At 41.0% G+C, this 13,530-nt stretch overlaps 1 protein-coding gene across 2 annotated transcripts in view; it reads right to left on the bottom strand.

Moving 5' to 3' along the window:
- The window catches only part of AKAP13 (A-kinase anchoring protein 13), a 247,677-nt gene that overhangs the window by 10,027 nt on the left and 224,120 nt on the right, over nt 1-13,530 (bottom strand). For both annotated transcript variants that reach the window (XM_021715342.1, XM_008063737.2), the window contains 7 exons: nt 10,887-11,012; nt 10,683-10,800; nt 9,700-9,948; nt 6,109-6,185; nt 5,055-5,236; nt 4,834-4,916; nt 2,851-3,045 (listed from right to left, as the gene is read on the bottom strand). In XM_021715342.1, the coding sequence (XP_021571017.1) occupies nt 2,851-3,045; nt 4,834-4,916; nt 5,055-5,236; nt 6,109-6,185; nt 9,700-9,948; nt 10,683-10,800; nt 10,887-11,012 (1,030 nt within the window). The remainder of the gene's footprint in view (nt 1-2,850; nt 3,046-4,833; nt 4,917-5,054; nt 5,237-6,108; nt 6,186-9,699; nt 9,949-10,682; nt 10,801-10,886; nt 11,013-13,530) is intronic.

Raw genomic sequence — 13,530 nt, 5'->3', positions numbered from 1 at the left:
CATCATGTTTTTTCAAAAAAACACTACACAAAAATGACAGAAGAGTCCTATGAGGTGAGAAAAGCAATCTGAACCTAAAGATTTAAGAATTGCCCATAAAAATGAACAACAGGCCGGGTTTGGTGGCCCAGCCTATAATCCCGCACCTTTGGGAGGCTGAGGTGAGTGGATTGCCTGAGCCCGTGGGTTCAAGACCGCCTGGGCAGCGAGACCTCATCTCTACAATAAATCAGAAAATCAGCCGGGCGTGGTAGTACGTGCCTGTAATTCTGGCTACTCGGAAGGCTGAGGCAGAAGGATCGTCGAAGCCCAGCAGGTTGAGGCTGTGGTGGCCGGGAGCGGCCACTGCACTCCAGTCTGTGCGACAGAGTGAGACTCCGACTCAAAAAAAAAAAAAATGAACAACAGAAAATACTAAAGTCAAATCCCAAATAAATTTCAGAAAAGAGGGTGGTGGTAGGGAGAACAAGGGATATTAACTTTCCTACAGATAATAAAAGCACACCAGAAAGACATGTCCACAAAATAAGTGAGCTAAACACATTAAGAAAATGACACAAGACATGGAAGAACCCAAGTCAGAATTAGAAAATACAGTAATGAGATGGCAAAACTCAAAGAACTGGAAACAAAAGAAAAAAAATTCTTACAGAAATGTAAACAAACTAGACTATAAGAGCAAATAAACCCAACAGAAAATGGCTTAAAAAGATGAAAGGAAGAGATCAAAAGTATTAAGATAAAGTGATAAATATTAAAGACAGAAAAAGATCCAACATTTAGATAATTGAAGTTCTTGAAAGAAACCAAAGCAACAGAGAAAATAACAAAAATTGTAATTCAAGAATATTTTTCTAAAATCTAAAAAATTTGAAACTCTGTATCAAAGTAAAGCACTCTCAACCCGAGAACATCAACCCAGAATAACCAACACCAACACATATTCTCACAAAACTACTTAGACTCAGAAAAAAATCTTTGCATTTAGTCTATGAGCATATGACTTACATGGGGAAAACCAAATTATCATCAGACTCTGACAGCAATGCTTTATGCCAGAAAAAATAAAGTAACATGTTTGAGTCTAATTAATACCCTGGGGAAGAACATATGAATGAGCCAGGAATTTTATATCCAGCATAAGAGACTTTCAAGTATAAAGAGCACAAATTATGACTGGCATATAAAAACTCAAGGGATATTATTCTCTTGAGCCTTTCCTGAGGCACGTGCTAGAGAATAAGCCTCACAGATTCAAATGACTGGAGGGACACTGACCTACAGACTGGTGGTAAGCATTAACTATGTTCACTTGTAGAACACAGACTACACGTCAGGGCTAAGAAGGCGAATTTACAATATGTAATGGTTATGAGATGACAGTGCAGACATAGAACAGCTATTCTTTAAAGAAAAAGAGAGAGTGGGAATAGCATGTAAAAATCATATTCAGTGGCAGTAGTACTGTTATGTGATACTGTTATGTGTGTGAAGGTCAGGTAAAATCAGAAAGTCAATAAACAAAATTCTAATTCTATGACGAGTCTTCGAGAATGAGGATTCCCAATATGGAAGAAGACAGATGTAATACAAAAACACAAAACAAAACAAAAGTCTGTAGTCCACACTCTGATTAGATATATCAATGTAATTTCATGAGAGAGAGAGAGAGAGAGAGAGAGAGTGTGTGTGTGTGTGTGTGTGTGTGTGTGTGTGTGTGTATGTATTTTCCCCCCAAGCTCTGTCCACTGAAAAGGTACACCTTAGTAATAATGAAAAAACCTAGCAGCAATGACCATTCCTCAGTGCCCAGACTCAAAATATCATTTCTCACTAAAAGAAGTCAGAGCTCTTGGAGAAAGGGATGATTCCGGATCTGGGGCAGAAAACAATCGAGATGAGTCTGCAACAACTTACCATTCCAGAGAGCACAGAGGCCCTCAAAGACTACTATGGTCATGTCAGTAGGACTCAGAAGCCAAACAAAGGGCGGCTCACTGGCAAATAGGATAATAAGGTTAAGAACGGCAGTAACTTGAAACCCATGAAATATGTTTAAATTCACGAGTCCATAATAATATATGTTTTACAAGTATGAGTTACCTTCAGAAGATGACCACAGAACAATTCACTATCTTGAAAATTGGTAAATAAAGGAAAGAAATAAAACATCAAGCATGTATCCTTTTATCCTGCTTTCTCTCTCCATCATAAAAAAAGAGACAACTAGATATTTGTGACTCCCAATGAAAGAACACAACACTATAGGAATACAGCTTGCCAAAGGGATCATGTCTGAGTAATTAAGCCTCTGAATTCAGCAGCAAATCTGAAGGAAATAGAGGACAAGACTGCTATATGAATAAATTCAACCTATGAGAAACTCTATAAGTCAAAAAGCTCAGATTCCTCAAAGATAAATTGTATCGAAAAGAAGGAGACAGTAAAGAAACTAAGAACCTTAAAATGCTTATCAAAAAACATGAGCAAGACTAAACCATAGAGTCTAGGAATAGGCATGTGGGCCATAAAGCTATAAGGAGACAACAGTGATTACTAAAACAAGTCAGAATACCTGCTCCTTTTGGAGGAAGGGACATGTGAGAGGGACAGGACACGTGGAGGGGCTTTCAGGGTGCTTGGCCATAGTTAATTTCTTGACCTGGGTAGAGGTTATAAGAATATTCACCTGATGATATATCTATTTTACTATAGTGAAATATTTGTTTTGGGTAATTTTCTGTACTTGTGCTTTATTTTACAGTAAAAAAGTAAACACTGGTAGGTAATATTAGTGTGTGAAGCACTCTGGGAGGAGATGAAGAAGAGGCAATGCTGAATGTAAATTACCCTCATTTATTGCATTTTTCATTAAAGGTCCTCCTTTGAGAGCCTCTTCTGTGTTGGAGCGGAAGAGGACTCTAGGGCTGTGCGTCGGGGAGCAGTCCTCTGGCAAGGGAGTGCTGCACTCAGCCATGTCCCGGAAAATCATCTCCTTCTCTTCCAATAAGAGGAGGATCTGTTGGTCCTTCTGTTGAAGTTGTTCTGCAGGGTGGATGGAGAAAATGATCTGTGATTTGACTCGTGTTCAGTACCGCAAGATGACTAAGACATGAGCACCACCTTGTGGCCAGTTATGGAAAGGGACAGACTATGTTCCCTGCCCTTTTTCATCATGACTGCAGTATCAGGTTTTCATTTTGTTATTTTTTATTTTTTTTTTATTTTTTTATTTTTTTGAGTTGGAGTCTCACTCTGTCGCCCAGACTGGAGTGCAGTGGCCGCTCCCGGCCACCGCAGCCTCGACCTGCTGGGCTCCGGTGATCCTTCCGCCTCAGCCTTCCGAGTAGCCGGAATTACAGGCATGCGCTACCACGCCCGGCTGATTTTTTGATTTATTGTAGAGATGAGGTCTCGCTGCCCAGGCGGGTCTCGAACCCGCGGACTCATGCAATCCACTCACCTCAGCCTCCCAAAGGCGCGGGATTACAGGCTGAGCCACCGAGCCTGGCTCCATTTTGTTATTTTTTAAACATTGAGTCGGAGTCTCATTCTGTCACTCAGGTTGGAGTGCAATGGCACGCTCACAGTCACCGCAGCCTCAGCCCACTGGGCCGAGGTGAACCTTCCGCCTTAGCTTTCCAATTAGCTGGAATCACAGGTGCGTGCCACCACATCCAGTTGATTTTTTAAAAATTTATTATAGAGATGAGGTCTCGCTATGTTGCCCAGGCTGGTCTCAAACCCATGGGCTCAGGCAATCCTTTTGCCTTCACCTCCCAAAGTGCTGGGATTATAGATGTGAGTCACCGTGCCTGGTTGTAATTTCTTTTTTAAAAAAATGCTTTGAAGACAGGGACTCACTCTGTCACGGAAACTGGAGTGCAGTGGCATGATCACAGCTCACTGTAGCTTCAAATTCCTGGGCTCAAGTGATCCTTCTGCCTTAGCCTTCTGAGTAGCTAGGACTATAGGGGCTTGCCATCCCACTTGGCTAATTAAAAAAAATTTTTTTTATAGGGGTAGGGCCTTGCCTCAAACTCCTAGCCTCAAGTGGTCCTCCCATCTCAGTCTCCCAAAGTGCTGGGATTACAGGCATAAGCCACCATGCCTAGCCTCTATTCTGTAGTTTCTATGTGGAAAACCATCCTAGGTCTTTTTGACAAACCTGAAATTCTCACACAACAAGTCTGCACTTTGCTCCCACACCTTTACCCCTGTTTATTTCTCAACCTACTGTTCTCTGGCTTTTGCTCCACCACTCTACAACTGGCCTTCATGGTCAACTGTCTGTATAGTGGGAACTAGAACACCTGTCTTGTTGAGTTACTAACAAGACTACTTACATACTGGATAAGTAGTGGTCAAACACAGACTAGTAAGTATCTTTCTCTCAAAACCACCTCACAACTCATTTGTGAACATATGGATAAATGATAAAGCTGGGAACTTACAGGAAGATTAAAACCAATGAACTGAAGAATTCTTTTCCTCAAATACCTTTCTCTCCTTGTTTTAATCTTAAACGTGACTATGAATTTTGGCAAACTCTGTGACAAAGTACACAGAATGTCACCAGGCTCCAAGAACACTGATCCTGAGACAAAAGAGTCAATATTCTCCTGATCTAGTCCTGGACACATCTTTACAGCCATTCTTCACCCAGGCCACGTCAGCTTGGACTTGAGTTCTCTTGTTAAAAGCTATTAATCTCCCTGTTTTCGAGTGTCTGCTAGGGCAGCTTTGGAAGTGAGAGGTAGCTAAAACCACCAGCAGTCTTCTGCAACTTCAGACATTCCAGACAAGGGTTTCAGACCACTTTCAACGCCTCACCTTTTAATTCCCGGGCTTTGGAGTCCAACATTTTCTTCTCTTCCTCATTCTCACTAGGAATTCCTTCATCTTCATCTCTGTTCCTAATATAACCCAAACAAAACAAGACAAAACAAAAAATTCCTAAGATGTCAATTACTCTGGTCACAGTCCAGTCTACTATGAAATCACATAGAGACAACAGGAGGGCTGGGAAGGGTGGGCTGTGGTGTCTAACTTACAGGGTGTTGATTGTGTCCTGGATGATCTGAATCCAGCTGTTTCGCTCCTCTTTGGAGCTGGCATGAACTTCTACCATCTCTGGATCTTTCATCCCCATACTGATCAGAAACAAACCTTTTTCCTCATGTGCCACTTCTCTTACAATCAGCTTCTTTAAAGAGATCACTGTAGATTTCTGGTCCTGGAAAAGGGAGAGAGGAATGATATACCATATGTATATAATATTCTAACTCTTAGGGACAACCTTGATCTCAGGTAAGACCAGATGCTGTTTTAAAAGCATATGGTTTAAAAAACAATGACAGCTTTAGGATAAAGAGAAATATCTCCTTATTTCATTTAAATTTTAACAAACAGAAAAAGACTTCCAAAAGTGAAATGATAATTTATGGCTACAAAGGTTGTAGTCGTGTTTTGTACATGATGAATCTACCAGGTTCCCCATAGAATCTGGTCAGCAATATCATACATAAGCACCATTTATGGGGCCAAATGTGTGAGAAATACTGACTTCTTTTTAGATCAAATTGTCAAATGTCTAAGATACTCAAAAAGATTGGGCTGAAAAAGAAAAAGAATTTTTTTAGGGTGGAGATGACAGAAAATTGTGAGGATATGTAGGAAATTACTCAGAGGAATTTGTCCTGAGCTATTTAAATTTTTTAAAATTTTTTTACTTTTTATACAGAGTCTCACTCTGTCATACAGGCTGGAGTAGTATGATGTCAGTTCACTGTAGCCTTGACCTCCTGGGCTTACCTCAGCCCCGAGTAGCCGGGATTACAGGCATATGCCACCATGCCTGGCTAATTTTTGTATTCTTTGCAGAGATGAGATCTCACTATGTTGCCCAGACAGATCTTGAACTCCTGGGCTCAAGTAATTCTCCCACGTTGGTTTCCCAAAGTGGTGGGATTACAGGTGTGAGCCACCACGCCTGCCCCCCGAGTTATTTAATTTTAAGAGGGTGGGAGAGCAATAATACAATGTTTACATTCCATAACCTAATCCAGCTGTTCTGAATACTATTAAGAGGATAACACTTCAGCTTACCAATGATGCAAAGATGTATTTCTGATCTTTTTCTTGAAGGAAAACTAAAATGTCAGTGAGCAGAACTGCTTGAACCTCTGTAAAGTAGAAATGGGAAAAGGGAAGAGAGAACAATGACTAATAGTTGAACCATGGTCAGAAGGGTTTTTATTGAAGGATGATTCAGCAATACACCCCAATAAGGGCAAACTGTGATCTGAAATCACACTCCTCCAAGGCAACAGCTTTACAGTTCTACAAGGTTCCAATCTGGGCACTAGATTTTTAGAGGTGCTTTAAAATGGGATTGACCACCAAAACCTTGTCTTAGAAAGTTTAAGCACTCAGTCCCGGAATGATATATCCCATAAGGTAAGATGTTAACAACAGAATACTTTTAAGAATGAAGTTTAAAAGCTGGACTTCAACAGATGTAAAACAGCCACACAGAGCAACACACTCCACCAAATACTCTGGATGTAATATTTCTCAACTTCTGATTACAGTAATGGGAAAGGCATTCTAACAGGAGGCAACAATGCTGCCCAAAGGAGATGTGTACAGAAATATCTAAATCTCATGCAAAGGAAACTTCCTTCTTGTCCCCAAAAGAGCAAGAGTGGCCCACACAGATGTCCTCCAGTCTTACAAGAACATGCAAGTACAGGGCTCTTCCCCCAGCTCCCACATGCAACGGTCAACCTCAACCACTAGGTACCGTGGTACAGCCTCCTTTCCTCCAATAAAACAAAACCCAAATTAATATTTCTAGCTGGGTTCAGAAACAAAAGAAAAAAAAAAAAAACGCCACAAACTCTTGCTCTGACTAATCTTCTAGGAGCATGAGTTTCCACTACTCTCTTAAGGACCATCTGACATCCCTGGAGCTGAGCCATCTGCTGTGTGCTGGCAGGCCGACCCCTCTGTATCATCTTCACTCTGGAAAGTGGAGCCTACAACTTCTGGGGAAGAGGATGGAGACGATTTATGCAGCCCCCTCCTGTTTTCCTTCAACCTCTGCCACAACCAGAATCCCCTTTTCCATGGAATTCATTGCAAAGTTTGAAGAAAACAGAAGCAAGAAGGGTATCTGATTCCTAGAGCAGTCTCAATCTTCAGGCTTAACTACTGTAATATTCCGTGCACTGCCATTAGTTTTGAAAAGTTTTTTTTTGTTGTTTACTTTAAAATAATTCAAGTGCCTGCCCCTCCTCCAAAAAACCCCAAAAAACCTCTAAAACATCAATTTCAACTTCAGTGTATCCTGAAATTTATATGATCGATGTCAATGGATCAGAGAAAAACAGTCCCACCCCTTCCAAAGGGTTCTCAAGACAGTACTGGCTGTTCTTGGCATGAGTTCACTTGGGGGTGAAAAATGACTAAACACCAACTTCTATCTCCACTGGAGGCGTTTCAGGCCAGAAAACCTATCATCCTGCCATTGGCCTGACCACACTTTATTCCAACAGCTGGAATCTATTAGTTTTTAGTTTGGGAATAAATACACTGCTGTGCAAAGGAAAGAATAAAGTGCTGGTTCCAGGCAACAGCAACTCTAGGAAATTCAGGCCCTTACAAGGAAGGCCAGGTATGACTGGATGGCCAGCCTGCTTAAAAGACAGTCTCCAAGTGACAGTGAGGAGACTGTCCTGAGCTGAGCTAGGGCTCTCAGAACATCATGGAACATTAAAGAACTGGAAGGAAGGAGGCTTGGTTTAAGTTTATCAAGGAGCCGTGAAATACACAGTCAGTTGGTGCAAGAAGAGCGATTTCTTTTCTCTGAAATTACCCTGCACTTCTTTTTTTATGCATTTTGCCACAATGGAGGCCCTATGAGCGCTTCCCTGAGTCATAGCAATAGCCTCCTGATGTCTCTGTCGCGGTCTTGGTCTCTGCTCACTCCTGCTGAACTCTAAACTGCCTCTGGTCATTATACTAAAAGGCCATCTCATTGATCTCTTTCTTGCTTCACACCCTCCCTTCTGAACCCATTCTTTGCCCCAGCCTCATCAGCAGTACCACTATCAACTCTTCCATCTGGAGTATGCACCCACTACAACCTGGTCCCCACAGCATCTTCAGAGTGATTTCCCATCACACCCTGTCACTTGCTCTGCCATCTGTGCGAGAGCCCCGCTGCCCACCCTTCCTTGGATGTGCCATGCTGTTCAACTCCGTGCTTCCACACTTACTCTTCCTACACTGGAACGTTTTCTCCCTCTCCACCTGGCACCTTCCTCTGCGTCCGTCAAGCCTTGACTCCACTGCTGTCCCTCAGCCTTCTCCTCTGTTCCAACACTCAACACATGGCAGAGCAAGCATCTCTTTCCAAGGCTCTTCCCTTTGATCTCAAGGTCTAATCAGGGTGTCCTGCTTCATTTAGCGTAGAAACCACTGATTCCCTGGGACTTCTTTACTGTTCTAAGCATGGTGAGACTCTGACAGCAGTTACCTACACATTACTACTTTTTTCTAGAGATGAAAGCAGCACATATTTCCTCTAACTCTGTTCTATGCAGTGGGGCTGACAGCACTGGCCTCGCCTGCTTCATGCCCACTGAGGCCAGGGAGAAGGCAGGGGCACAAACGCACAGAGTACAAGTTTGATACACCCCCCCCACACACACCCCCAAACATACAGATGAAACAAAAATAAACCTCACCTTCCTCAACTTAATATAGCTGACCATTTGAAAAGTGGTAATTAAAACCATATAGAAAATAAATATCTTATGATTTCTTTTGCTATAAAGACTTTTACCATATATGAATATTATAAAGTATAATAATAAATAATACATAGTTGATGTGAGTTAAATTTGCCTTTTCCTAAGGTCTCAGAAGCTGCAAATTCCCTCAATGTCTCTTGTGAACAAGCGATGTGTTTTTAATCTCAGAGTCTGTGAAACTGTGTCACTGTGTCTCCCTCCTTGCAACTGTTTTGCTGCAGACCCCAATCCCAAACTGGCTGCCCAACTCTCGTAGGGGAATACGCCTGCCCCAACTGCTTATGTATTTGCACTAATCTTATCCTTTGCTTTTTAAAATATATTTTCATTTTTCCTGATTACATATATCATTTCCTTGTTAGTTTACTGTATTTCATGATTGATTAAGCTATCACAAATCAGTTCTTTTTTTTCTTTCTTTTTTTTTTTTTTTGAGTTGGAGTCTCACTCTGTTGCCTAGGTTGGAGTGCAGTGGCACACTCATGGCCACCGCAGCCTCAACCTGCTGGGTTCAGGTGATCTTTCCACCTCAGTCTTCCAAGTAGCTGGAACTACAGGTACGCGCCACCACCACACTTAGCTTATTTTTGATTTATTGTAGAGATGAGGTCTCACCAAATTGCCCAGTCTGGTCTTGAACCCGTGGGCTCAGGCAAACCTCTCATTTTGGTGTCCCAAAGTGCAGGATTATAGGTGCAAGCCACCACGCCTGGCCTAACTCTTTTTGATATAAGATTAAGAACAAATAAATGCTTGTTGCTCCTGGGTGTTGTTTGGATATGGGCTAAGAGAAAACCTGGTGGTGAATTTCCAACTAAAATCCTTGGATTTTGCTTGTTCTCTTCAGGATACACTTGGACAAAAGTGTGCCAAGTCTTACCTTTCAACCTTCCTGCTGCACTCTTCAGAAACACGCTCCCATCCCGCACAAGCTTCTTCCGTTTCAAATCCTCCTTGGCAAACATCTGACCACTCTTCATCCTCATGATTGACTTGCTATCTGTCTTTGTATAAATCTCATTGAGACGCACTTTCTTTTCATAACTTGCCACTTTGCTGTCTACAGCTCCAATCACATCCTTCACCAGGTTCAAGGACTGTGCCAGATCTTCCTGTTCCACTTCATTGTCTTGGATGGAAAAAATAATGCTGTTTAATGGCTCCTTTCAACAAGAATAGAAGGGGAGGGAAGCCTGTCTTCTTGTTCCGCACGATCATTTTTGCTTTGTGGTTATGCTATCAGAGGGAGGTCAACACATCAGAGGTCATGTGTCTATCCCTCTTGCTGTTAAAAGTTTAATTCTAAATAAAGGTAGAAGTTTTCGATGATATAAATAATATGTAACTATATTCTATATTCTAAATTAAAAGGAACCAAACATTTTTATGGAAAAAGAGTAGGAGAGAGAGGAGTAACAAGGTTTTTTTTAATCGATGTCTTTGCTTTACCTAATCTTTAATGTACTGCCTTGCAATCTTAATGTAACTCCCTAGGAACAGAATTAGCCCAGATAGAGAAACCAGTAATTACTCATTAAATGACAGCAGCAATTCTAGCACTTTTAGGAAGAATTGGTGGGAATTCTCTCTCAGTCTAGTGATAAGGGAAAAGTAAGTTGTTAGGTCACTGAACTGCTTGCTAATAGAATAAGTGGTCCCTTTCCTTCCTGTTATCATCTATCCTAAGTTTGGTAACATAATAATCCAAGTTTTTACTCAAGAAAACTGTTTTCAAGGTAAAACACAAGATCTCTTTTAGACCTAATAGAGCTTGAGATGGTTGACCTCTGGGGCGTCTAGTGCTACTGGACATACAGGGAAACAATGCGTTGGCACACAAGACTGAGTTAAAAAGGGACTCACCTTTGGTGCACTGCAATATTCTTTGGAACAGAACTGGGTACTTGGTGATCCGCTGGGTTACAAGTAATATGCACTCTGGGATTCCAAGCCTCCTTACAAGTGAACTGCTCATCTTCTTCTGCAAGGGAGTAAACAGATTGTTAGAACTGACAGTGATGTACTGCTCTTGACAGTGACAGAAATTTTCATGTTTCACATCAATACCTTTACAAAGGCTTGAAACCGCTTATCCTTGGTAAAAAGGTCTTTGAAATAGTTTACAGACTGGTTGTGCTGTCCACAAAACTTGCCATATGTCTTCTTTAAACGTTCTGCATTCTCACCTGAAAACTGCAGAGAAAAGAGAACAGAAGTCATGCCATAATCCCGGGTATTATAAACTCATAATGCCATTTTGCAAAAAGTTTCCCATGTACTTGTAAAAGTCAGAAGTACTTCCTCATAAATTCTCCCAAAAGATTCAAATGGTGCAGCAGCTTTGGGAAACAGTTTGGTAGTTACTCAAAAGGTTAATCATAGAGTTACCATGTGACCCAGCAAAATTCTACTGAGATGTATACCCGAGAGAAACAAAAATACATCCACACAAAAATGTGTACACAAATGTACATAGAAGCACTATCCATAGCTGTCCAAAAATGAAAATAATCCAAATGCTCATCAATGGATAAATGAATAAAATATAGAATACTCACATAATGGAATATTATTTAGTCATAAAAAGCAATGAAGTACTAGCAAAAGAAAGTATATTAGTGGTTGACTAGAATTGGGGCAGTTTAGTATGTGTGAGTAGGGGCACTGGGAGTATTAGTAATGGGTGTGGACTTCTTTTTTGGGTGATGAAAATGTTCTAAAATTTACTGTGGTGATGCTTGCACAACTGTGACTATATTAAAAACCATTATATTGTACACTTTAAATGGGGTGGATTGTATGACATATGAATGAAATCTCCATAAAGCTGCTAAATATATTTCAAAAACAGCCAAAACTTAACAGAAATATTGATGTACTGTATACATAAGATGCAAAATACGTTCTAATTTCCATTTGTCATAAATATAGTAATAAGACATGGAGACTCATTACAAGTTTTTCATGAGATACTCAGTCTTAAAAATCTGACTCTGATGAGTCAGACAGCAGAAACAGCCATCATTACTTCACTATCTGTTTATTCTACTTACTTCAGGCCAGTAGTCTTAATAATTCTGCATGGCCCTTAAATAATTCCTAATGTGTGCAATCTCAACAGTTTATCTGAAGATATGTTCACTTTGGGATACACCAATGAGTTTCTGTATGTAGTCCAAAAGATAAAGGCTAAGTATGGATCTTTGTGTACTAAAAATCTTGGGAGGCAACCCAAACCGATCCTTACCAAAAAAAAGGTTCAGAGTACCTTTTCCTTTATCCATTTACCAATGGACAAGCTGAGACAGAAGGTGTAAGTTATCTGCTCACACCATAAAGCAAATGCCCTAAAGGGCTGATCTTAGCACTGGCACACAAAACCAACAAAGTGTGGATAGTGGGACCAAACATTGAATTCTAGCAACCCAGATCTTACTAGGGGTGTACACAAATACAGGGGGGGATTCCTCCCCCCGAAAACCTGGAATTATTTTTTGGAGGGTGGGCTCCTTGTAGTACCCCTGCTAGGTAAGTGTTCTAGGAACCCATTGGCATCAATGTACCAGCTAGCATTGTTGTGAGAGGCTGTATTAGGCTTCAAAGAATTATTTTTGGAGATTCTTTTAACATGTTTGCCTATTTCATAATGGGTGATTTACGAGCACACATGCTTATACCACACTGAGTGTTCAGCAGTTTTTGACCAAAACCAACATGACCCCTGTGCCCCAATCTCCCTATTTACCCTATCTCGCTCCTAACAATTTTTTTTGTTTGTTTCACCAGATGAAAAAAGTCCTCCAAGGGAAACATTTTGCTGATGTGGAAGAGTAAAACAAAAAAATGGCAGGAGCACTAAAAGGCATCAAAGCTGACGTCTTTCTGTTTTCTCTGTCTCTTTCACAACTACGTGGAGCAAAAAAAAAAAAGTCATCAAAACTGACAAGTTCAAAAACTGTTTTGAGCAGTAGAAAAAGCATCTTGATGGGTGTACTGTATCAAATGTAGAGTACTTTAAAGATGACAAATTTAAACATGTAAGAATAAATACACAATTTTTAATAAATTCTGAGTTTTTTGGGTCCCCCATGTACATATGTTATGAAGTATTTTACAGATAGGCACGTGTCCAATTTTTTTTGCTTCAGTTACTTTTTTAGGTAAATGAGATCCTTTTGATTTGAGATAGAGGGGAAAGTTGAAGACTTCCAACAAATAATATTTTTTAATTATTTAATTTAATTTTATTTTTTTTTGAGTTGGAGTCTCACTCTGTCGCCCAGACTGGAGTGCAATGGCTGCTCCTGGCCACTGCAGCCTCGAACTGCTGGGCTCCGGTGATCCTTCCGCCTCAGCCTTCCAAGTAGACGGGAATTACAGGCATGCGCTACCACGCCTGGGCTGATTTTTTGATTTATTGTAGAGATGAGGTCTTGCTGCCCAGGCGGGTCTCGAACCCACAGGCTCAGGCAATCCACTCACCTCAGCCTCCCAAAGGCGCGGGATTACAGGCTGAGCCACCGAGCCTGGCTCCAACAAATAATTTTTAATTTCTTTTTTGATTTATTGTAGAGATGAGGTCTCGCCAAGTTGCCCAAGCTGGTCTCGAACCCGTGAGCTCAGACAATCCTCTCACCTTGGCCTCCCTACGTGCTGGGATTATAGGCATGAGCCACCATGCCCGGCCTTGGTTTCTAAACTATATTGTTTC

The sequence above is a fragment of the Carlito syrichta genome, unplaced genomic scaffold (assembly GCF_000164805.1).
Source record: "Carlito syrichta isolate Samal-C Ts95f unplaced genomic scaffold, Tarsius_syrichta-2.0.1 Scaffold307019, whole genome shotgun sequence".
In the NCBI taxonomy this organism is placed as follows: Eukaryota; Metazoa; Chordata; class Mammalia; order Primates; family Tarsiidae; genus Carlito; species Carlito syrichta.
Note: the sequence above shows the minus strand (reverse complement) of the source record. Positions and strands in the feature narration are given on the sequence as shown.